Below are 24,220 nucleotides of genomic sequence, written 5' to 3' on the forward strand. Positions count from 1 at the left end.
GACTGGGGCTGTCAGCGCCTGGCTTCGACACACTGGCACTGTGATGAGTGCAGCACCCGTGCCGCGTCCATCCAAGCGCATCCTCCATAATAATGCCGGAGAAAGCCTTTTTGAAACCACAGTTTTCACAATCTCGATTGATGGAGCTTACGGCGTACAGCACGGCTAGGAGGCACGGGATTCCAGATAGTGCAATGTCTGTGAATGGCGCTGTGCCCAATGCTGCGCGGCCTATTGTCTCGAGCGGATCATCTGAACGCGAAACTATGGGAAGACGCGGGTCAGCACTCAGCACCTCGATTCGACGGTTCGTAGATTGAGTGTACAAGATCAAGCGACGCTTTGCAGAGCGGGTTCCGGTGACAGTTCGGTGCTTACTTTTCCTGTTCACGAATTCGTCTCGTGATGCACAAGTGTACAGCTGCGCCGCAATTTTCGTGGATCAAAATGACCGAGGCCGCGTGCTGCAGAGTCAGACTGGCTGGGTGTGATACGCGGGATGTGCTGAATTACGGAACACGGTGCATTGATTCGTTCCCTGTGGCTCGCGCTAGTTGCAACATCGTTCACTGACGCCCACACTCGGTGCACTTTGTTGATGACCGACCTGTGATGGGAGTTGCTTCTTTGTTGGTACAATCAGAATCCTACGGCAGGCGCCTGCACATATGGTGCCATGAAATGTCGGCTCCATGATTGGGTTTCAGCTGGACAAAACGGACGCCATGTGTAGATGGGATGTGGCTGCAGCCAAGCAAACGTTGACGATGCTTTTGAGTGCATCCGTGAACAAGACCCCCATGCAAGGACCCAAGTGCAGCTTTCATATGCTCTTTTTGGCGACAAGATGCAAGCCCCCTGACATGATCCTGTTCGTTTGAACCACCAAAAAGATCCTTGCGCCCGCGTTGGACCGCTGTAGATCATTCAGGCGGGACGAAGCCAGGGTTGGTCTCTCGGCGCTTCGGCTGCATCTCATCAGCCACGCGGGGATTTTCTCATTTCTGGTTGTCGAACGGCACTGCCGCTTTGGGCCTGGTCACCGTGGGGTCAACAGGGAGGTGTGAAGACCTTGTCGTGAGATGGAGGGATCGGTCGGCCGCTTGTCATGTTGGTTGAGACAGCGGTGCTGCAAATAACGGTAGATGATAGCGGCATGCTTCAATAGATGGATCCTCACGAAGCATGCGGCTTCTTTGTCACCGGGGCGCAGGCAGGCTTTGTGCTTCGTATTAGGTGCAGCCAGCACTCATCGTGATGATCGGATCCACTCCACCCACCGCGACGTTGAAGGGAATACCGGCGTGCTATAATAGGCTTCGACCTAGTCTATAGATGCGCTATTTGCAGTGCTAGACGATGGCGCGAGCGGAATGACATGCCAGCTACGTGAACGCGCGTATCGCCAGACGGGCACACTGTGCCCGGTGTTGAGTGCCGGGTGCGATGCGCAGTGTTTGGATCAACAGACCGGTCGCTCGGTTGTTCACGCCCGACAGGCGACGTTAGCCACGGTGCGCATGGTTTCAAGGCGTGCGCAGGTGGAGCACGACGCTGGCAAAAGGTTAAAGTGCTTTTCCTCGGCGGTGCCTAAGAGAGCAAGGGTGCAAGACTCGACACAACCTCATGTACGGGGGCCCTTTAGGCGTAACCCGTCGTGGCGGCACATGTACCCAGGCCGGGGGGTCGACCGATGGACGGCGGCTTCTTGCGTCCGGTGTGCTCAGGCTACAGAACAGTAGCCAGGCGTGTGAGGGACAGTAGCGACAGTACCGTAGTCAGTAAAGAGTACTAGAGGATGCAAGGCTGATGACATGCCGATGCTCAGCGCTGATTGCTCCAATCTCCGCGAGTGGCTCGCCGTTGGCTGTGTGACCTCGGCCAGCGATGCATGTCTGATGCTGCATGCCTCTGCAAAGTCCCATGTCATCGACTCGCCCGTCCCCGTTACAGGCGGCAGGGGTGGACTAGCTGCATGCCGATTTCTGGAAGACGCTCGGCTAGGGGCAGGCCAATGGACAGCCCGGAGGCGCGCCCACCCCAGATCGCGCTTGGATACCGTGGGCCAGCAGTGTGGTTTGCCGGCTGCACGCGCGACCACGCAGGAGGTGCTGGGTGCGGGTATGGTGGACCGATTGCAGTGCGCGGGCGGTGCTGATTGGCTTATGTCACTAGCGCGAGGGCTGCTGTGAAGGAGTAGGCGTAGCGCAGCAGGACCCAACCTCGCTCCGCTTCTTCCAACCCTTTCCGAAACTACTGCGCCAACCAAAGTTTGACCCCCCATCCGCCCCTGATCTCGCGATGCTGCTGGCGCCGACACGGATCGTTGCTGGATAATGCACTTCGTCCTGCAGGCCTCCCACACACGACGCCCCATGTCGCCCATGGAGTATCGCCGGCCGCCTTCCACTAATCATGCCATGCGCAGGCGCGGCTAAAACATGACGCTCCTCTTCCCTAGCTGACCGCCTGGAGGCCACCGCCCCATGCACACGACACTCTCCCCGGCGTGGAGCCCAGCTGAGTCGCACTGCACCGCTCGACAGGGCCTAGTCGCACTACCGCTTTCTGCCATCATCGTTGCGGGCGCTGTGGTTCCCTGGCCTGCCTTCTCCATGAGCCGGCCGTCGTCTAGCTGCACGGATGCTCCGTTGCGCGTTGCGCCATGATACATGGTACGCCGCCCTCGTCTACCTTCCCTGTCGTGTGATTTGGTCATTCCAAGTCTTCCTTTTCGCTCCACGCACTATGCCTTTCGTTGATCGTTCCAGCCGTGCCACTGGCCCTAGTCGTCACAGCGCACCTCACCGAGCCATCCCTTGGTGGCTCCGTATAGTCAATACACTCCCGTTCCTTGTCTGCACCTATTCCACTATTAGCTGTTCTTGAGTTTCGCTAGCCTGGCCCTGCAAGTCCTTGTACCATGACTCCGGCCGCGAGGTTACTCTACCTCAATTTCCCCATCCACCCTTCCTGATCTGTCTATATCTCTTGGCACCCCATATACCTATGCAGATGCCCCCCAACCCAGCACGCTTCCAGGTCAGACAAGACTGATTGTCACCGACACAACCGCCTGCCACATACAAACCGCTGAGACATTCCGCCTCTCTCCTGTATATCATCACTGCCTTCCCACACTACGACTTGACTACACCACCACTTGCCCACCATGTCCGGCCACATGCAAACCTCAACACTTCACCGGCGTACCTCTCGCAGCTCAGGCAGCCAATCAGCATGCCGATCATCTCGCGTTGAAAAGACAAAGAGCCACCACAACAGCCCAAAGAGCATGGAGAGGAGAAAGACCACCACCGAGACCAAGCTCTACGCTTCGTTGGACGACCACTACAGAATGATGTTCGGTGTACCAGCCGAGGAAACCGAAGACCGTCCCCAACCAAGCAGACCTGTGAGCTGGCACCCATCGTCTGCACAGTTCCAGGCTTCGCAACAAACCAACTACTTCGAGCCCATGCCTCAACAACACTGGTCACAACACTACTCTCCCTCATCCCGCGACTCTCAACACGGTTCTGACTTCTACTCTCTGTCCACACGTAACTCCATGTTCGAGCCCATGACCAGCACCCCGGCATACACCAACACTCAGTCCGAGAGCGGCTGGCAAAGCGTTCAGCCCACACCCGGCTATGTCCACTCTTCTCTAAACACTCCCTCGACCGAGCCTCTACCATGGTACCTGCAGCAATGGGCTCAAAAGAACCAGGCTCAAGCATCTACCGACTTCCTGCCTATCCAACACCCTGCTCAGCAAGACCAAGATATGGAAGACGACGATGGCGAGAAGCTAGTCGCACTGGGTCTCTACGATGCACCAGAGCCCTCATTGAGCTGGGGTGCCCTCAACAACGAAGGAACTGGAAAGGGTCTCAAGCTCGAGGAGACTTGGCAGCCACCTGAGGCTGACGATGAAGAGGAGGAAGATGACGATGCCAGCTCTGAGGCCAGCGTCGAGGAGCCGTCGCCGCCTCTGCCAGCACAACAGGCACAGCACCTGCCCGTTCATGTCAAAGCTCAAACACCAAACAACATGGAGGGACAGAGCTTCTTCTTCGACGAAGACGAGTCGGTGACCAAGGAGTGGTGGTTTCACCAAATGAAGCAGCCCACCATGCCGGTGCGGGACGCCGGGCTGGGATATGGCTGGTTGTAATCTAGATGTCTGTTTCAAACGTGCGACCACGACAGAGGTCCACTGCCCTATCTTCGAGGCGAGCATTTTTTCGAGGCGAGTTCTTTCAGCACAGCGCGGCGTTTTGCATGGTTCCGCTTGGGACCGGAAAAGAGACTTAGAGATACCCTGCCTTTAGCGGCAATAGAGTGAGGCTTTGCATCGCTCACTATGAGGTCAGATGAACATGATGTATTAGATAGCATCATCAACCAAATCAACTATATAACACCATACTTTGGCCCAATATGCAGTGCTGACGAGTCTACTCTATGATGCTTGTGAACACATAGTGCCCAAGAAGCCCAGCAGTGAGCCGTTGACGAGAAAGGAAGGTGCACCCCATCGCGCACCTGGCCTGCCCCAGAACTCACACGATGCCGTAACACGATGCATCCTCGTCCTCCACAACCCACAAGCTTCTTCAACGCTTCTAGCCTTTTCGCTCAACCGTGGTCCCAACGCACTCTCGTCTCGGCGCAAGCCGCCATGTACCAGCCCTTAGTGCACCAAACACATTGCATTCCAAGGCGACCAGCACAAGACACACCAACATCATATGTCGGCGACATGCCGCCGTCCTCCGGTCCTAGTCTGACGCACCAGGGCCAGCGCGCAATTGTGTCACAACGCCCGGCAAAGGACCGAAGACCGATAAAATAACAGAGTAGCATCAGCCTCACAAAGTGGCATGATTGATGGGCGCAAACACGCACACACCATGTCGGAGTGACGCAGACACCTCTACGGTCCGACCGATCGTTACGCCGTCAGACGGAGCGAGCCACGCCAGCCCTGCGCGGCAGAAGGCTATGGACGCTGCACCATCGTCCTGGTCTCTGCACTCTTTTTCTGCTCAGCTCCGCCCAACTTCGGCCAGACCCGCTTCAGTTGCCCTGACCGAACATCTGAGCTCCTCCGGGCGTCTAGTGCCGAAGTTTACCAGCTAACCGAGCAGCAGGATGTGCCACGCTGCCTGTTCCCTCCTGTCATGGTCGTCACCGGAGACTAAGCAAGTAGCGCGAAGTTAAGAGTTCAGACAACAGAGGTTCCAGAAGTTGGGGAGCGTGGCTTGCGAGATTAGGTTTGCGATGCGTGGATGGAAGATGGGGAGAGGAAAAAAACACTTCCAAGGTTTTGCCGGGTGGCTTTGCGTCATTGGCTCGATGCTAATTCCCATGGATGGGACTTTTAGCGCTTATCGATAGGGCGAGCAATCTGGAACGACTGAGGAAATTTCCAACGCGAGTTCACGTGCCTTCACCTGCGACGTTACATGCCCAGGTGCTGAGCTAGCCAATAGCAGGGTTTGAAACTTTCGCACTGCAGAAACGCGTCCATCTGCGCGACTGCGACTAAGAATATGGAATCCCGTACCCGGTTTGTTGTTACGGCGTGGCGTGATAGTCGCGAGCTGCTTCAGCTGCGCCAGGACCTGTATAGTCCTGAGACTAGTAGGAGAGAGAAGGCGGTGAACAAGGTACGCTGGAAGAAATGAATATACTCTGCAGGAGAGTCGACAGCCACAGTGTGCTGATGACAGGTAGGTGTTTGCTTGGCGACTACGGAATCCTGATGGCTTGCCATTGCTGCTGGACTCGACGGCGGATATCGTCGATGTAGTGCTTCAAGATGCAAGAGGCGAGTTGCAACATAATGCACTGCGGTTGCTGTATGCGACTGCGATATCGAGGTAGGTTTGTTTGAAGTTGAGATTCATGAACATCTCAGCAGCTTTCCTACAGCCTCTGCATAGGACTCGTTCATTATGGCTTTGCAGCACTATTCTTTCTCATCACTATCAATACTCCCTGCCCATTTCCACCAAATCATCTTTCATCACAACCTATTAATCATGATTTCATACTGATCTAACCATAACATCATTCTAATCTCATACGAACCCCCATCTAACACCACCCCCAGATTCATCACTGGCCTGGCAGACACCCAAATCGACCTAACCCGTGACCGACCCTCCTGGTTTCCTCCAGGAAAATCACTTCAACTACCTCTCACACTCCTAGAGACCCGTCACCGAATCGTCCACCGACACCTCCCCTCCCTCGCCGAGCTCAAGCGCGCAGCCACGGAATCCCTCTCCTGGCTCTGGGAATGGTACTGGGCCCAACTCGACCATGCCTTCAAGACAGGCGGTAGTCTTGCTCCCGCAACAGAGGAAGAGGAAGAACTAGGCGTCCAAAGCCGAGAAGCCGTCCGCGAAAAACTCCAAAGTATCCTAAAAACCTACGTCAAAGAACGCAAGTCCGAGATCAAAAACAGGAAGAAAGACAATAATAGCAAGGCTGCTGAAACAGCGTTGTCGACCTATACCCTGCGTTACGCACCCACTGCTACTACCACGCCTTCGAAACAGACCCAGCGTGTACTCCTCCACCTTCTAGTCGACGAGAAGATGATTCTGCCCACAGACAAGAAACTAGGCAGTACCATGTCCGGCGCCTTCATCATCTGGACACCCCTCTTACGTGCATTCTGCCTCGACGCCGGCGTGCTGCACATCAAGACTCTAGTCGAGCATCTCATGCGTGCTATGAACGCTACTTCACCCGCTGCGCGCGCAATGATGAATCCGGAGATGGATCCTGTGAGGGAGGGGCTGCAGGACTGGATTGTCCATGTTCTTACGGAGGAGGCATGGGCGGGTGTACGAGGGGGAGGCGCGGTGGAGAGGAAAGTGGTGGAGGAGGTGCTTGGGGTGTGTTTCTCTGAACCGTCGTTTTGGAATTTGAAGGTTGCGGAGAAGGTGCTGGATGTTGCAAGGGACGTTGTGGATGAAAAGTTGTGGCGTAAGGTGCTGGAGGCTGCGAGGGCGGAGGGAGCGGGAGGTGAGGAGATGGATGTTGATGTTGAAGAGATTGAGAAAGCTTTGCCGGTTAGGAAGAATGATGGAAAGGAGGATGTGGTCAAGGAGAAGATCAAGGGGCCGACTAAGGTGCTGGGGATGTGGAAACCGAGACCGATTGGGTGGTTGCCTGAGGGGTGGGAGGATGATGAATAAAGTGGGATTGCTCTGGACGTACGGAGACTTCATAGACATTCCTCATTGTCACGTCAGGGACCAAAGTCGGAGGAGTTTTAGATGTACGGGATATTCTCAGATTCTAACATCTCAGTGGCCATTTGCCAGCTGGTGTTGGTATCTATTCAACTCTCTCTCTGTGTCCTTCGTTTTGCATACAAAACGCTTTGCTTCGTTCTCGATAGGTTCTCGCTCTTCATAGGTATCTTCACCGTCTCGTCAAGTTTCGTACGGGATGTCGGACACCGCGAGATTGTAGGTGATATACGCAGGTTTAGCCCCCAGTCCTCACAAGCAGCCCTTCTCATATCTTCTCCTTGGTGTCTGAAACGCCTATCCGGTTTTCTACCAAGCGCATGAGCTTGATCGTTTGTTCGGCGAGTGTAAGGGTCAAAATCTGTGCTGGCGTTAGCTATAGTCCTCCCAAATCCGTTTGTTTGACATACCGTATGGGGCAAAATGCGCGCCAGATGGGCAAAGTATCCCTTGTACAGCGCAAAGATACCCTCCGTCTTGACCGTCCGACTCAAGCAGTCAAAAGCCGATGTGTACAGGTTGCCCGTCTGGTTGTACATGCGCGACATGATGGTATCCGGGGGATGCATGACACAGCAGACGACAAAGCCACTGGCCGTACTACTCGCAATGTGCAGCGGCATGCCCTCTTCCATACCCAGATGTTTCACTAACCGTCTCTTCGCGAAGAAATACGTAGGGAGTTGTACGGAGCTGCCGAAACCTGTGCGTACCATGGCTGGTCCTACACCTCTGTACAGGCCCTTGACTCCTTCGCCGCTGTATATTTGTCGCATGCCATCGACGGCGTTTCGGTAGTTGTGTTGTGTGCCGACGGGTAGGAAGGGCGAGTAGGATTGTAACCGCGTCTTTACGAGGAAGAAGGGGGAGCCGGCTGCTGCGCCTAGGACACCAGATGAAGCGCCTGCGAAGAGGTTGATGCCGAAGGATTGGACGGCTGGGTCGCTGTATACGACGTTTGTGAGGGTCTTGCGGAGGGGTTCGTAGAAGCCTAGTCGGCAGCCGTTGAGGGTCATTTGGTAGACGTACTGGGCGCGTCAGTCTCTGTTCGTCCCATTGCTCATAGATATGTGTGCTAGACATACTGCGCATCCCAGACCGCGTAGTAAACCTCTGGGTCCTTCATTCTTCAAGATGACGCTGACACCGTGGAAGACGCCCTTGTATAATCGCGGCGCGTCGCTTTTCGCTTTAAGCTCGCCTTGTAGTTGTAGTCTGGGCGATCGTCAACGAGCTGGTCGCGCAGGTGTTGCGAGCGAAGACGCGCACCGGATTTTGACGGTCTCGAAGCCGTGGGTTACTGTGACTGCACCGCATGCTGCTATGCCGCCGGCTATGAAGGAGCTGGTGGGGGTAGTCGTTAATACAACCGATACTGTAGCTAAGTTTTACATTGAGTACCTACCCGAGGGTTGTAGACATTCTCACACTCTATGCGACTCTTCGGCGCGCAAGTCGGAAGTATGGTGGAGTGCGTATTCGATAGTGGTAGCGACGTGGGTTACCGCGCGATCATGAACACGACGGGAGGAGATTTGTAGGAATTAGGGATGGAAGTAAGACTAGGCGAAACTGAAGCTACACACGTCTTGCGGTAACAATGGCAATGCTGAGGAAATGTCAAGGTGAATATGAATAATCGTTCCGGTTTCGGCTCGGCATGGACAGCTACGTAAGACCGCTCGGACCCACTTCTTTCCATATGCTGCAACTCTTCAGCGCATTCCGCCGGCTCTAATTGTCCACGTCGCGTCGCGTGCTTGAGTTTACGCGCCCGCTGATTCGCCGACTCAAGAGGTGGAGATGAACGCAGTTGTTGCAGCAGAGGATTAGGAGCTCAACTCGAACATGGCTGGCTCAGCGACACCCGGCGGCGGGCCTCCACCGCCGCCTGCAGGCCCGCCGACACAGAAAGTTGCCGACGTCATAACGAGCTTCCGGCCGCAGAGGGTGAGACTACCATACTATCCCTTTGTGTATATCTAGTACTAACACCTTGTAGCGCTTCAAATCGGGCGGCCAGGGCACGTCAGTAACGTCCCTCGACTTTGACGACTCGGGCGAACTAGCCATTGTCGCACGCGACGACGATACCCTCCAAATCTACAACTGCAAAGAAGGCAAGCACGCCAAGGAGCTCAAGAGCCAAAAGTACGGCGTACATCTTGCGCGCTTCAGCCACCACGCCCAGAGCATCATCTGCGCGAGTACAAAGATCGACGACACCATCCGCTTCCTCTCCACACACGACAACTCGTACATCCGCTACTTCAAGGGCCACACCGACACAGTGACCTCGATAGCCCTGTGTCCGTCCAAAGACGACTTCATAAGCTGCTCGAAAGACAACACGGTGCGGTTATGGAACCTGCAATCCCCCAACTACGTCGGCATGCTCAACCTCCACGGCGCCTACCTCGCCGCCTACGATCCCTCGGCGACCGTCATCGCGATCGCGTCGCCGCCTACACAGAACGTCCTCCTCTACGACATGCGCAACTACGATAAGCCGCCGTTCGCAACATTCGACTTGCTCGAGGCGGAGCAGCGCTTCATGGGAGGACAAAAGGTCGAATGGACCAAGATTGAGTTCACAAACGACGGAAAGAGTCTCGTCGTCGCGACGAATGGCAGTGGACATTTCGTGCTAGACGCTTTCTCAGGCGACCTGACGCATTTCTGCTACCGCAAGGCTGGTTCCTCGGGACGTCTCCCGCCCAGCGCATCCGTCACCAACAAAACCGGTGCCAAATCCGATGGCAGTGGTCCTGCAAACGGACAGGGCGACGTGTGTCTCACGCCAGATGGCAAGTTCCTCATTGGAGGTAGCGGCGAGGACGGTCTCTTGGTGTGGGATATTTCGAAAGCACCAGCGCCGAACAATATGCTCGAGCCTATGGAGAAACTACCGGGACAGGGAAAGAGCGCTGTTGTGGGATATAACCCGAGGACCAATCTGCTGGCGACTGCGGATAAGGATCTGTACCTTTGGCAGCCGGATCCAGATCTTATGATTTGAGGAGGTATCTGTGTTTGGACAGAGTCGCACTAGAGGTACTGTTAGCATCACTGAAGAAGGAAATGCGAGGCAGACACGTTGCGAGATGACGAAGCAGGTATCGAGAGCTGCCCATGCGGCTACGCGTCAACCAATACGCTTGACACCTCAAGGAAGCAGCGTGATGGATCTTCACACTGAAGAATGTCTAATCTCCAGGCAGTGTATAGAGAAGAGAGCAATGTGCTCGAGGAAGAGTCAGGTGACAACCAAGAGAGACACCTGGTCTGAGAGTCTACTACGTAGCGAATGTAGTCGAGTAATACACGTCTTACCAGCAGCCATTGTAGTCAACAAACACGGTCCGTATCGTATCTACTCCGATCTAATACCTCCAAATACCCTATCACGCCCAAGATGGATGAGCGTACATTTTGGAACTCATATCAGTGCGCATGATAGTCATGTCCACTGCTGGAGCTTTTCTCCACTACCGACTCACCATGATCTCAAATACCCTTCTCTCATCTTCGCTCTAATTACCCTTTCGGGCTCTACTATCCCTCGCTCACCGTTCAGTCGCCAATTGCCAAGAGCGGGACGGGACTGTCCTCCCCCTCGGCCCACTCCACCGACCAACACAGCACAATCGCCCGCTACTGTATACTTGCGCATCCTGATCGACTTACATACAAGCTCATAGCAAGCTTTGTCCCGCAAATCGCATTTCGAGGAAGTGTGGTGCCAAGGAGCTTCTCATTGGTAATTTCACTTAGACTAGGTGGGTGGTGTACCCATCGCGATGTGGTGTAGGTGGCGTCCATATTGCTTATTCTCTCGGTAAAACGAACGAGTTTTTTCTTCAAACGACGCACGCTGAGCCTCATCTTCATGCATGGCGCTACGAATGCGGGTTGGGCTGGGCTGTCATGCGTTGCGTGAATTTTGTTTGTTCAAGAGGAAGGAGCGTCAGTGTTAGGCCACCCTCTTCTCGCAGAAGACAGCAGCACAAAAAGAGAAGGCGAATATGGAGGTCGCCGATGTGCGAGCTTGAGCATTAGTCTTTTTGGACACGTCGAACGAGACGAGCGAGATTAGGGCTCGTGACGACTTGCAGATTTAGGATGGGGTGGGCGAATGGGATGAGTGTGCGTGTGTGTTGTGCAGCAGTGCGGAGTGCAGCGTGTGCTGCAGATGCGGTGTAAGCTGGAGTGCAGGACTGGAGAAGGGGAAACGAAACGTAAGGTTGTTACACGAACAGACGGAAGGTCACATGTGGAGCACGACATTGTGAGGTGGCTGTTGTTCGTGAAGCGCCGTGGTCCGCAGAGGCGAAAGGTGTTCTCCGCGGGCAGAGTTGCTGACATCAAGACAGGTGAGATAGATGCTGGAGCATCGACGATCGCCTGTGTAGGAATGAGCGGAAGCAAGGCATCGACCATACTCTGCATAGATCTTGCCATCAAGCGGTCTGGCTCTATGATGAGATTCTTCAAATTGCTGCCCAGTGATCCAGGCATCTTCGTCAAGACATGGAAGCGACTGCCCCGCTATTGGGCGATCGTAAATCCCATGTCGTGCAGCTCAGCTCGAGGGGAGCCGAATGCGTCGCACAACCCCAGGGTTCTCGGATCGTCGGTGCCCTAGACCCTGTCAGACTGTGCCTCGGACATCGAATCTACTATTCGCTGCGACGTGGTTTCGTCTGATGGTGTACGCGCGTGTTGCTGTCATCTGTTTACATCGGACAAGGTAGAACCCAGCTCTCTCCAAGTGATGACATGGCCGCAAACTCTTCCTGCTCGATGGCGGATGGCAAAAAGCGTGATGGTGCTCTCGTTGGCTGCAGCTGGAGGATTCGGGGTCTGGGCTGATCGGCGGCATCTTGGGGAAGAGCGACAGGGTTTGACAGACGGGAACCCCTGAAGCTTGAAGCCTCACTTGAATCAAGTTTGGGCATGGAGACCTTCTCCGACCGGCCAGCGCCCATCTCCTCCTCTTCAGTCCGCGTGCGCCTCTTCCCTCAAACACGAGCAAAAAGTCCCGTTTTCGCCTCCGCTACGACGTGTTGCAGCCTCACAAAGCTGGCCTTGACCGATGCTGCGGTCGAGTCTTCAGTGGTCAACCCACCGAGTGCGTGTCTGGATGCCGTGGCTTGCAAAGACCTTCTCACGTTGTCCAGTAAGAAGATGATGTGTGCATGTCACTAGTGGTAGTGTGGCAGATGGCTACTGGGGTTCTCCGCATCTTGCCCATAGCGCTGGGTCATCCGCTCCTGCACCTCCCTAGCGATATTATTAGCCCCTCTTCTGCATTCTGCACAAGACAGAATACCACTTTCATCGTCGCCGACTGCTTACTCTCTGGCACCGACATGTTCCCTCACTGGCGACCCTTTGGCTTTCGATATTAACTCGCCCAATCAGTAACTGCGTCACGCGCATGCTTACTTCGCATCTCGTCTCGGGCTCCAGAGGTCGTCTCGTGACAGGCCGGACCTCGATATTGCACGCTTACACCCCAAGCTAAGATTCGCCCTTCGTTAGCACGGCGTCTTTGGCTCCACATCCATCTGTCAACCTCGCGCCGTATCCGCACGGCATACCGACATTTCGACAGTCTGAACTAGCACCATCACACCTCGCCACTGCTAGATCAGGATTGCTGTGCGAGAATGCCGATTCGCGTCACCAGCTCCATCTCCCGAAGACAGTGCATGAAGTTGGGCAACGGAGGATGATGCAAGCCCCCACTGAGTACGCAACATCACCAACTCGACAATTCGAAAATCTATTTCCTATTGGACAATCGTCTACTTTGGAGTTCAATATACTTCTCCAGCCCACCATGGGCCTGACCTTTTTGCCTCGCCCATCGCCGTGCGGATCCAGGAAGCGCAGCCGAGCGGTGGCGGATATCGATGGGGAACATTCTTGTGTGCAGAAGAAGAAGCGGCGCCTTCGATTGTTCCTCATCACTTCACGACTATCGCCACAGTTTTCGCACCCAGCAACCAATATTGTGGATCGCGGTAGTTCTAAGATTGCAGTATGGGCCAAGCAAAAGGCTCTTGGAAGAAACTTGCTAAGAAAGGCTGCCATCCTCAATGGCATACGCAGACGATGTATCGTGACCAAGGAGGCGCAGTACGGACGCGGCCGTGTGCCAGTTGAGCAGGAGAAAGAACAAGCACAACTTGAGTTGGCGAGGCTAGAGTTCAACCATGGCAGTGTCGACACTTATACGAGACCAGTACACTCGCGGGATCCCTCAGTACCGCCCAGTGCTGCTGTGAGGACTGGAGACCACTTTGTAGTATCTGGATCGCCTTCCAGTTCTCCAGCGTCTTCGAGAAGCCCTTCGCCTACCTCGCCGTCTCCAACATTGAGAAGTCCTTCCGATGAGGTTGCTGCGTTTCGCTCGCCAAACGAAGCATGGTCTCACGCTGCAAGAGACCCGGCACCACGTCGAGATTACCTACCCCTACCGCCATCGCCGCTTGGACTCTCGAACTATGACGCTCTCGACGTTGAAGATAGTGGTGATGCGTTCGACCCGTACGCTCATCTTGACGACGAAGATGAGCTGATACCAAACCCATACGAAGACGACGATGATGTGCCTTTCTCGCCTTCTGCCGTCACTTCTAGTTCCTCCACCACAGCATACACCAACACTACACATGCCACGAGCATTTTCTCCGACTTCAACGTGTTGGGCCACGAAGAACCAGTTGTCGGCGACTACGACCAGGTAGATGAAGGCGCAGACGCGATATGGCCAAGCGCGTCTACCTTCGATAGCCCAGCACCTTCACTAGCATCAACGTCGCCGGACTTTCCCGCCCTGTTCGCAACATCGCAGTCCACATCCAAGAGAACAGATTCATTCGCCATGTCGCCAAACTTCCGGCCAATCTTACCAACGAAATCAGTGTCACCGGAGATGCTCGCCGTGAACACCGCGGCCGCTACTTCGCCAAACTTTATACCTACAGCACGGACGATGGCTTCTCCTAATCTTGCCCCAACACTAGCGCCAATGTCACCAAACTTCCCTCCTGCATCGACGTCGCCTAATTTCGCCTCGGCATCTGCGACTATACCTGCTTCGCCGAATTTGATGCCATTGGCTGGTCCCGCTTCGCCGAACTTCTTACCAGTGTCGAAGTCGCCGAATTTCACTGCGCTCGATACATCAATGACAGCACAGAACCCGACGGCATGGAACCATTTGGACAATTACCCAGGCCGAGGAAATGAGCCTGCCCGTTCAAACGACGTCGAAGAGGAGCGTAGACGACAGAGAAACTTGATGTTCATGCGTTTTGGATCATGAGACTAGTACTCAACGGAGCGAGCTTCACACGCGATAGAATCTACGTACTGGATCTGCAGCATATATCATCGGCATCACGTCCTTCTAGCGACGGCGCCTTAGACTTTTGCAACAAGGCGCATACCATACGTCCCGTAACAACTTAAACTTGAAAATTTCACTTCGCATCGCATTTTGAAAAAGGAAACAACTTGTTTGTATTATCAAAATTCCAAAAAGGATCCGGATTATGGGGGCTGGCGGAAGCCACAAAAAAAAAGAAGAACAAAAGGGCATCTGTTGTTTGTTGTACTACTATATTGCGGGAAAAAGCGTGCTGTTTACCGTTTTCACGTCCAACGGTTTGGAGTTTGGGGGATTTTTATCGTCGCAGATGTTCCACGCTTGGGTAGGGCGAATTGTATATTTGGAATTGGGGAGAGGGGATACCTTTTTGGCGTTCTATTTTGCGTATGAACGATCAATAGAGCATGCTGCGTGTAAAATACCGTCTGATTCAATTTACGATATGATCCAACATACCGAGATATCTAGTTATGCCTAGCTTCAACTCATCCATCCTAGAGATCGTGACATCTTTCAGCCCACTCTGGAGACTTCTTCCTGCAGCGTAGTCGCATCTTATGCTTTCTGCAACTTGGTAGCTCGGTCTAGAGCGATATCACACATGGCCTGAATGGCCTCTTGCCGCTCAGCCTTGATATCACCCCGATCAATACGCGAACGCATGTTCTCCATGATTTCCGATCTGGGGCGACCATCGACGAAAACACTACAACCCTCGTTAGTTCGCAAACCCCTAAACATAGTCAAGTCCGGAAAATAGAAATTGACTCACACATATCTCAGCCCCGGAAACTTCCCCTCATACTCCTCATTCAACCTTGCCAGCATCTCCCTCTCCTCCCCACCCTGCTGCAACTGCGCCTGCTCTTTCCGACTCTGCTCGCTATCCACCTTCTTCTCGCCCAACCTCGGGTGCGAACACAGAATCTCAGACAACTTCTTCACATCGCTCTCGTCATCCGAGGCAGCTAGTGCAGCGAGCTGCGCGTTGACGGCTGTGATGAGGATGTCGTAGCTGGGGAAGGTGGCGGAGCGCAGCACGGGGAAGGTGATGGTGCGGAGGGGAGGCGAGGGCTCGAAGAGCAGGTCTAGAACGTTGGTGAGGGTGGACTCGGAGGCGTGGGGGAGGGCGCTGGCGGGTGGGAGTGATGTCATTGTTAGGGTTGAGGGTAGTGACTAGTGGTTCGGGATAGCCGTTTATTGCTTTTCTCGCGATGCGATAGTTTGGGACCGGAGATTTGGCTAGTTAGGATTTGGGATTGAAGGGTAGAAGTTGACGTTTGTAGAGTGGTGGTGGTGAGGCAGAAGGCTGTGGTTATGGTCGTGGTTCACTGTTCAATCTTTTTTTCGCGGCCGCTACCGACCGATCAGCGATGCAGCGCATGCCTGGTCATGGCCAACGACGTGCATGGTGTCTTTACGTGGGTCGCTGCAAGGGGCAAAGCTGTTCTGGATGGATAGCGGGGCAGCACCGGAGAGTTAGTGTCGAGGTAGGTGAGCTTTGCAGACGGACTGCCGTCTAGCTTTTCCTAGTCCGCGACGCGTACCGTGTTTTGCAGTAAACAATGCAGGAAGCTTGTTTATACTGCACGGCGGAGTCGAGGTGCATTTTTTCAAAGGTCCGACGCGTTCCCACAGGCCCTCAACAAAGTGGAATGGACTGGGATGTCGTGCTATAGCACTTGTATCGACTAGTATAGCTGCGAGGTGCTGTCACGTCTGGTGATGCTCGAATTTGAGCTAAGAAGATGCGCATTGGGACTGCGATCGACTGCTGGGTTGGCAGCTGTTTGCTTCTTCTTCCCCGCCTTGTCATCGGCGATATACCGGCGGCACAAGCAATGGAAGGCTTTCATAGCCGTTAGCCCTTGACTGTCGATCTGATCGAATAGGGTGTGACCTGGGGCGCCTCAGGATTGCCGGCTGTATTACGTGTCCGAGTAAGCCTTAGCTTTAGTGTTTCTTAACTATAGAAATTTAGAAAAATCTTAACTTAATAACTAAAGTATACTATAGTTATATGCTATAGCTAATACCTAGATAAAATAAAAGTATAAAAACTTTATACTTATACGTTATTTCTTCTTTCTTTATTTCTATCTACACACTCTAAAATAGTAATAATAATAATAATTACTTTATAAGCTACCTATACGCTATTATTATATTTTAGTAGTTTTAAATATATTAAATACGTACTTACTAACCTCTATAAATAAAAGCTAGTAAAATACGCTACTATATATATAGACGCTATTAATTACACCTAAATAGGTGTGCTTTAAGTAGTTACTTTATATATAGTAGCTACTATTCTTATCTACGCTAATATCTCTATTAACTCTAATATTAAGCTCTTTATACGCAAAAAGCTATAAGCTCTTAAATAACTCTATAAAAGAGTTCTTACTAATACTACTACTTCTAGTAACGTGCTAATTATTACTAGGCTTATAGTAAGTTAGAGAGAAGTATTAAGTTAAGTAAAACGCATCTTAGTTCTAATTTAAGAGAAAATAATAAGAAAATTAATAGTGTAGACTAGTAATTAATAAGCCTACAGGCGTGCACTAAACGTCTTCCGCAGCGTGACATCCGGCACTTGCCGGCTGTACCTGCGTTGGTGAGGGTCTTCATGCGGGCTAGGGCTGTCATGCGTGCGAGTATCCGAGATTATCGGAGGATACCACGTGGAGACTGCATTGTATGCAATCGCGTGTACAACTTCGCGTCGCTCATAAAAACAAAGAGCAAACGGGCACACGTGCAGTGCAGCAGTGGTGCAGTCTGGGGAGTCGATGTCGGTGAGAAGGCGTGTGGAGCGGGAGGCGGAGATAAAGTGCCTAGTGCTCTCAGGCCATGGAGCCCCCTGTGTTTCAGCTCCACGCTCGCCTTCACTGCCCTCCCTCCAGCTTGCTCTTTTGGAGGAGACTGCTAGGCGCATTGCACGGCACAGTTCCTGAAGCGTCCATTTGCCTCGACGCCCAGCGCAGCAGCCCCAATGGCCCGCCGCCCCATGCGCCTCTGCCTCTGCCTCTGCCTCTGATACTCTGCCACCTCGGATCCCTGATTGCATGACCCCTACTAGCCCGGACCTCCTGGCCCTCTGGCGCTTTCAACATCACGACTTTGACGACTCTTCGCCGCAGACACGCACGGCTTTGAGAGTCTGCACCCCCGAGCGTCGCTTTCCGGCTGACCTGGCACCATGTCGCTGAACGGACTGGACAATGTCGAGGTTACACAGGCGTACCAGGGTGCCCTCGCCGAAGCTGGCGGTTGGTACGACGTCCCAATTTCTTCTTCGCACGCGGACCACGTGTTAACGTTTGGCATCTAGGTTCCTGCTCAGGTACACGTCCAGGGATGCCGTCGAAGTCCTGACCCGCGGCACTGGCGGTGCTGGCGAGGCGCGCGCTGCCGTCGCCCAGTACGAGGAAAAGTCACCGCTGTACGGCCTCCTGCTGTACCGCCGGCGCAAGGTCCTGGTCAAATATGTGCCCGAGGGGACTTCGCGACTGCTTCAGGGTATGTGGAGGCTTGTTCCTGTCATTACCACTACTAACGCTCGACAGCCCGCGTCAGTGTCCATTTCATCAACATCACCGAGAAGTTTGCGCCCCACGACATCGTCCTATCCATATCCACCCCGGAAGAGCTCAGCGATGCCGCTCTTACCGCCGCGTGCAGTCTGCACACCGCCGCCCCGTCGAGCTCCTCCTCCAGCGGATCGTCGCGACAGCAGAAGCTCAGTTGGATCCAAGAGGCCGCTGAGGAAGGCGCCCAGCCCGATGCAGACGGCAGTGCACGACCGGAAACTGCCAAGTCCAACATACCCACCATACTGGAGCCATCTAGAGACAGCGAAGACAATCTCACGAGGAGCGGGTCGATCAACTCACAAGCCGAGACGGTTCCGTTGATGCTGGACGAGAAGGTCGTCGAGCACAAGCTGTCACCACAGATTTCCCATGTCACTATGGAGACGGTCACGGAAGGGCCGACGACGCCAGACGACACCGATCTATCGGATCTGCAGGACACGCTCAAAAGCTACGACTCGCTCTTCGAAGGTGGACCAGAACCCCGGAACTCTTCGCAGACTGCACGACCAAACTACAACGAGCTGTACGAGCACTACTATGCGCAGTACACCAAACCAAAGGTTAAGCTGGGACCACGGCCGCGGCCATCGCTCGAAGGCAGGAGACCATCCACCTCGGGTAGTGCGCCGTCAGATCTGGCGAGACCAAAGTCATCGCTCCCGGCAGGTCTGCGTTCTGCGGCACGAAAGACAGCTGATAAGAAAGAGTCCAAGACCAACGCCTCGAGCACCCTCCCCGCAATCGCCATTCCTCCTCCTCACCAGGTTCCTCCAATGCCTGAAATGCCACAATCCCCCGCCTCGTCAGTATACTCCACGAGAGCTCCCGCCAGCACCAAGTCGATGCCCGTGTCCGCATACAGGAGTCACCTCAGGGCTGGAGGATCGACACAGGAGCGGACAAGACTCATGAAGGCTCTCGAGATGCGCAAGAAACAACAACAGGCACAACAGCTGAGGAAGGACAAGGCGACTGAAGATGCTGCATCGGAGGTAGAAGTCAAGGCCGCGGAGATAAAGGTGGAGACTGACGCCGAAGATGAAACTACGACAGATGCGACCGTTACTGCGACCGAGCCCGATGATGGCCCCTCCGCTGCACAACCTGAGGCCGAAACTGACGCCGACAAGGAGACCCTGCTTGGCGACGATCTCCCTTCCTCGTCGCGTTTAAGCCGCTCTGGCCTTGCATTCGCTGATGGTCCTACCGAGACAGACGACTTAAACTCTACTGCTTCGATTTCGTCACCCGTATCCGCCCAGACCCACGGTTCCACCGGCGCACCTTCAACACGGCCGTCGTCTATTTCGGAGGACGAGGCAGGTATGGAAGAATCGCAAAAGTCTGACGAGCAAGATGAGTCGCACAATGCGGATTCTGTGGATGAAGAGCAATCAGTTGACAGCACGCCGACCGTAGTTCCTGAGAGCACGACGCCCGTCCCGCCTGTAGAAGCACAGGAGATTGCGCAAGGCCCAGTAATTACCGAGCGAGCGCCGTCGTTCGATGACGCAGATGACAGCAGCAAGAGGGACACCCTAAGGCCATGGGAGAATGATATGCCATCACAACGCCGCTCGAACCGCGAATCTACCATCTACATGCCGTCGAACGAAGGGTACCAGCAAGAGGAAGGACAGTCCAAGAGACGCAACAGGGAGTCTATGCTCATGCCGTCTTCCCAGCATCAAAGTTGGTACGAGACCAAAGGAAAGCGACGTGCTGTCTTGGATCCACTCGAACCCAGCGCGGACCATTCCGAGACCGAGTACCTGTCGGATGATTCTTTCATGGAGGAGCTGCAAAGCGCTACAGTACATCAAGCTAAGCCCATGTCGGTGTCCAAGTCGCCAATCACCCCATTCTTCCCCAGAAAATCCTCTGCGACAGATTTACAAACGCCTCCCAGATCAGCATCGTCGAATTACCATGGCATCAGCCGCCTGTCACCTGAGCAGACTGGCCGTAAGATCTCGGGCGGTTGGCCTCCCGCGCCAAAGTCCGACTCGAGCACCGCGCCGAAGAAGATCAACGTTTCCTCCGGCATCTCGCAGAGGATTAAAGCACTTGCAGACAAGACTAACAGGGAATCGGCTTCACAAGTAAGTCTTGCGAGCTCTGCTTTGAGCACTAGAAGCTCCGTCGCCCAGCGTAAATCCTCATTCTTTGCAACAACACCTGTTGAGATCTCTCCCTCTGGGAAATCTACGCCGCGTCTCGAAAGCCCCTCGTTTTTGGCTTCATCTGCTTCAACAACGCCTGACAAGAAGAAACAGTCGGCGACAGTCAAGTCGACAGTATACAACGTACAGCGAGGAGTTGAGAAGCCAGAGTCTGTGCAAGTGACGGCCCGCATCGTTCGCGATGAGCGCACAATGAAGCCAACGCTTGCCATGCCAACGGAGAGTACACCACTCGATCTCCACCAAAGTCCTCTTATCATCGACCACCAAAAGGCAACCATCACGCCTAGGAGCCCTACCCGTGGAAGACCGGAGCCTGCTTCTCCTCCACCTTCGTCTTCACACTCCCGCGAGCCCAGCAATGCACCTTCGCGGGCTTCGTCCGAGAGCACGTGGAGAGCTTTCGGTCGCCGCATGAGCGAGTCCAAGTCAGTACACAGCCATGACGGCGAAGACAAGAGGGAAGACAAGAAGGACAAGAAAGACGAAAAGAAGTCGCGCACCAGCAAGATGTTCAAGCGCATGTCTTCTTCCATGTCTGCAATGCCCTGGAAGAACTCGAACAGCAGCTTGGCACTTCCCGAGAACGACATGCGTTCCACCTCCCTGGCGTCCCTACGCGAGCCACCGCCGCCTGTGCATGTTGGCGATTTGAACATCCAGTTCCCAGACACCCTCGTAAGTCTCATCAATGCCAATACCAACTTTACGCTAACCTGATGCAGCTCTGGAAACGACGATGGGTTGAGATTGACGCCTTGGGCAACCTCGTCCTCAGTCCGTCGAAACACAACGAGAAGGGAATTGTCAAGCGATTCCATCTCAGCGACTTCCGCACACCCTACCCACCTGACCAGGATCGCCAAGAACTTCCCAACAGCGTGGTCCTGGATTTCATGGACGGGCGTACCTTGCAGTGCGCATGCGAGACGTACATTGGGCAAGCTCAGGTTCTGCAAAGTAGGTTTCAACCCTGTCCATGTTCGTGTCAGCTGCTAACTTCTGTCCAGTCCTGCGGGAGGCGCACGATGCCTGGATTGCGTACAACCAAGCGCTGTGAATAGTCGCCACGACTTCTACCCAACCCTTCGCCCCAACGGCTCCACTCTCCTTTCCTCTCGGCTTTTCCTTGTGACGACGTACGACTACAGCATCAGGCATCACCTTTTCCTTGTTGTGTTGGATACAAAACGGTTCTAAACTGGGGCTGTATCTCTCTCCTTGCATACTTTCGGCCCTCCACCCTTTTCTCATTTTACCTTATTTCCTTTCCATACCCGTTTGAATTGGGGGAGGCCATCTGGCAGGCTTGGAGCTCCTTCTTCTTCCTCTTCTGCCTGTAACACAAGCCTTTTGATTTGTATAATATCTAATGCTGCACTGGCGGCAGCCGAGTTCTTGCTGTTTCTGGAGTGCGGGCGGATTGCAATGAAGGCGGACTACAAGATATAGAGACCAGTTCCGCAATTGGACTACGTGCCCTTGTCATATTTGCTTCTGCTAGGTGATGGTCGTTCCCAATGCAGGTGAACCAGAGGGGTGCATTAAATCTCCGGCTCAAAGAAGGATAATGTGGCAGTTTTTGTGGTGGATTTATCCAAAGTGTTGGGCAAGATGGCTCGACTCGTGGCTGGGTGTGAGCAGTGCGCAATCTCAGATGGGGGCGCGCCGGCCGGAAGGGGTTAGCGCATCGTAGATGCAGGGATTAAGCGACACCTGGCGTCATACATGCATTCCCATGCATTCGACATGTGCATTTGATGGAGAGCTCGGTATGTTAATGATGCGCAGCAAAAAGGGCCTTGTGCCTGCAATCATGCGGCCAACTCCCCGACTTTCGTCTCCAACCTCCCCCTTAGCTCTGCGCCAGAGGCCGCCATAGAGAGACGACGCGACCCGAGGACTCCGCACTGGGCTTCCAAGAGGCTGTTGCGCCGCTTTTCCGCCCCGTCCTCGCAGCGCATCCTGCAGCCTCAAAGTAACGTCTACGAGGGTAACCCCATCTGTTCACAGCAGCCGTCATTGCATTGTCACGAGCCTCGGCGCCGCGTGCCCGCCAGGCACCTCAACCAAAGTAGAGGAGGGTCGCGTAGTGGTGTGCGCCTTGTATAAACACCGTCCGGCACCTCCGCGCTTCTCGACATCATGCCGGCCACTTCCCCAAACCACCCCTTCGCCTCGCCCAACGCCATCCCGCCCCGCACCAGCTCCACGGGCATCCTCAACTTGAACGCGAGCATTGCCAAGCAACCTTCCAGAACGAGTGTGCTGCGTCCGCTGAGCGAGATTGATTGGCTCGGCCAGAGCAAGAAAAGCAAGACGAGCCATCCGGCGGATCCTTCCAACGCGCCTGCCCCAAACGTGTCTATGCAACAACCTCGGCCGCAGACCATGGCCGCGCAGTTGAACTCGCCGCCCCGCACCGAGCACACCGACATGGACTCGCCCATGGACAACGCGCAAGCCGGCGCCAACCTCGAGGCCAGCACAAATTACCCGACGCCGTTGTCACCACCCGCGGAACATGCAAAAGATATTGGCGAGGAGCTCATATACGGAAATGGGGTGGCGTGGACAGAGGGCAAGGAGCGCATATTACTCGGACCCTACGACTACCTGTATGGACACCCCGGCAAGGACATACGGAGTCAGTGCATCGCAGCCTTCAACCTGTGGTTGAAAGTGCCGCCAGAGAGACTCGAGATTATCACAAAAGTGGTGGGCATGCTGCATACCGCGAGTTTACTGTAAGCACACCCACCCCACATTCCCCTCCTTTGCCTAACACCTTCCAGCGTCGACGATGTAGAAGACTCGTCCATCCTCCGCCGTGGCATTCCAGTCGCACACTCCATCTTCGGTATCCCGCAAACGATCAACTCGGCCAACTACGTCTACTTCCGCGCGCTATCCCTGCTTCTCTCCATGAACAACCCTAAGCTCATCGAGATCTTCACAGAAGAGCTGTTGAACCTGCACCGCGGACAGGGCATGGACCTATACTGGAGGGACACCCTGACATGTCCGAGCGAAGCAGACTACCTGGAGATGGTAGGAAACAAAACCGGGGGTCTATTCAGACTAGCAATCAAGCTCATGCAAGCCGAGTCGCATACAGATATGTACGTGCCTGACGTCTCCACCCCAAGATTTCACCCCAGCTAACAACGCCTAGTGACTGCACCCCCCTCGTCTCCACAATAGGCCTCCTCTTCCAAATCCTAGACGACCACCTCAACCTCTCCCCCACATCCGGCTACACGACTCTCAAAGGTCTCTGCGAAGACCTCACAGAAGGCAAATTCAGCTTCCCCGTCATCCACGCCATCCGCGCCGATCCAAGCAACCAGATCCTCATCAACATCCTCAAACAGAAGACTACCGATGAGGAGGTTAAGCGGTATGCGCTTAGATACATGGAGAGCAAGGGCAGCTTTGAATATAGTAAGGGTGTTATTGAGGAGCTGAGGGGCAAAACTGAAGAGCATGTTCGTGGTGTGGAGCGGGAGTTAGGGGTGGATGGCAAGGAAGGGGCGGATGCGCTGAGGGTTATGTTGGAGAGGTTGGTGCTTAAGTGAGGGAGGTGGATATAATGTCGGCATGTCATGTCATGTCATGCTTTACGAAGCTCATGTCTCATGATGGTTGGTTGGTCTCTGTACGTGTCTTGTCTGTCTATTTGTTGCGAGATTGATGGACGGCTTAATACCCAATGTACTGTGGATTTGCATACATATATATTAATAGACTGTG

The 24,220-nt window shown here is 54.2% G+C and overlaps 8 protein-coding genes across 8 annotated transcripts; 6 read left to right on the forward strand and 2 right to left on the reverse strand.

Annotated features, from left to right (window-relative positions):
• Positions 1-3,295: 3,295 nt before the first annotated feature.
• Positions 3,296-4,180, forward strand: J4E78_002958 (uncharacterized protein; the record flags this gene model as incomplete). The annotated part of the gene is made up of 1 exon (XM_049363601.1): positions 3,296-4,180. One exon carries the CDS (start codon positions 3,296-3,298, stop codon positions 4,178-4,180), a length of 885 nt encoding a protein of 294 aa, XP_049224266.1.
• Positions 4,181-5,561: 1,381 nt separating this feature from the next.
• Positions 5,562-7,220, forward strand: J4E78_002959 (uncharacterized protein; the record flags this gene model as incomplete). The annotated part of the gene is made up of 3 exons (XM_049363602.1): positions 5,562-5,678; positions 5,746-5,891; positions 6,125-7,220. The coding sequence occupies 3 exons, from the start codon at positions 5,562-5,564 to the stop codon at positions 7,218-7,220; spliced, it is 1,359 nt and encodes a 452-aa protein (XP_049224267.1).
• A 325-nt stretch (positions 7,221-7,545) lies between these two features.
• J4E78_002960 (uncharacterized protein) lies at positions 7,546-8,699 on the reverse strand (the record flags this gene model as incomplete). Its single annotated transcript, XM_049363603.1, has 5 exons — positions 7,546-7,638; positions 7,688-8,305; positions 8,363-8,492; positions 8,547-8,621; positions 8,683-8,699. The coding sequence occupies 5 exons, from the start codon at positions 8,697-8,699 to the stop codon at positions 7,546-7,548; spliced, it is 933 nt and encodes a 310-aa protein (XP_049224268.1).
• Positions 8,700-9,125: 426 nt separating this feature from the next.
• On the forward strand, positions 9,126-10,296 carry J4E78_002961 (uncharacterized protein; the record flags this gene model as incomplete). Its single annotated transcript, XM_049363604.1, has 2 exons — positions 9,126-9,227; positions 9,280-10,296. The coding sequence occupies 2 exons, from the start codon at positions 9,126-9,128 to the stop codon at positions 10,294-10,296; spliced, it is 1,119 nt and encodes a 372-aa protein (XP_049224269.1).
• Positions 10,297-13,122: 2,826 nt separating this feature from the next.
• On the forward strand, positions 13,123-13,679 carry J4E78_002962 (uncharacterized protein; the record flags this gene model as incomplete). Its single annotated transcript, XM_049363605.1, has 2 exons — positions 13,123-13,475; positions 13,592-13,679. The coding sequence occupies 2 exons, from the start codon at positions 13,123-13,125 to the stop codon at positions 13,677-13,679; spliced, it is 441 nt and encodes a 146-aa protein (XP_049224270.1).
• Positions 13,680-15,234: 1,555 nt separating this feature from the next.
• Positions 15,235-15,834, reverse strand: J4E78_002963 (uncharacterized protein; the record flags this gene model as incomplete). The annotated part of the gene is made up of 2 exons (XM_049363606.1): positions 15,235-15,385; positions 15,452-15,834. 2 exons carry the CDS (start codon positions 15,832-15,834, stop codon positions 15,235-15,237), a joined length of 534 nt encoding a protein of 177 aa, XP_049224271.1.
• A 2,053-nt stretch (positions 15,835-17,887) lies between these two features.
• Positions 17,888-21,527, forward strand: J4E78_002964 (uncharacterized protein; the record flags this gene model as incomplete). Its single annotated transcript, XM_049363607.1, has 5 exons — positions 17,888-17,961; positions 18,020-18,207; positions 18,255-21,145; positions 21,193-21,427; positions 21,478-21,527. The coding sequence occupies 5 exons, from the start codon at positions 17,888-17,890 to the stop codon at positions 21,525-21,527; spliced, it is 3,438 nt and encodes a 1,145-aa protein (XP_049224272.1).
• A 1,085-nt stretch (positions 21,528-22,612) lies between these two features.
• Positions 22,613-24,045, forward strand: J4E78_002965 (uncharacterized protein; the record flags this gene model as incomplete). Its single annotated transcript, XM_049363608.1, has 3 exons — positions 22,613-23,214; positions 23,263-23,589; positions 23,643-24,045. 3 exons carry the CDS (start codon positions 22,613-22,615, stop codon positions 24,043-24,045), a joined length of 1,332 nt encoding a protein of 443 aa, XP_049224273.1.
• Between the last annotated feature and the right edge of the window lie 175 nt (positions 24,046-24,220).

The sequence above is a fragment of the Alternaria triticimaculans genome (genome assembly GCF_023758025.1).
Source record: "Alternaria triticimaculans strain BMP 0046 chromosome Unknown scaffold_3, whole genome shotgun sequence".
In the NCBI taxonomy this organism is placed as follows: Eukaryota; Fungi; Ascomycota; class Dothideomycetes; order Pleosporales; family Pleosporaceae; genus Alternaria; species Alternaria triticimaculans.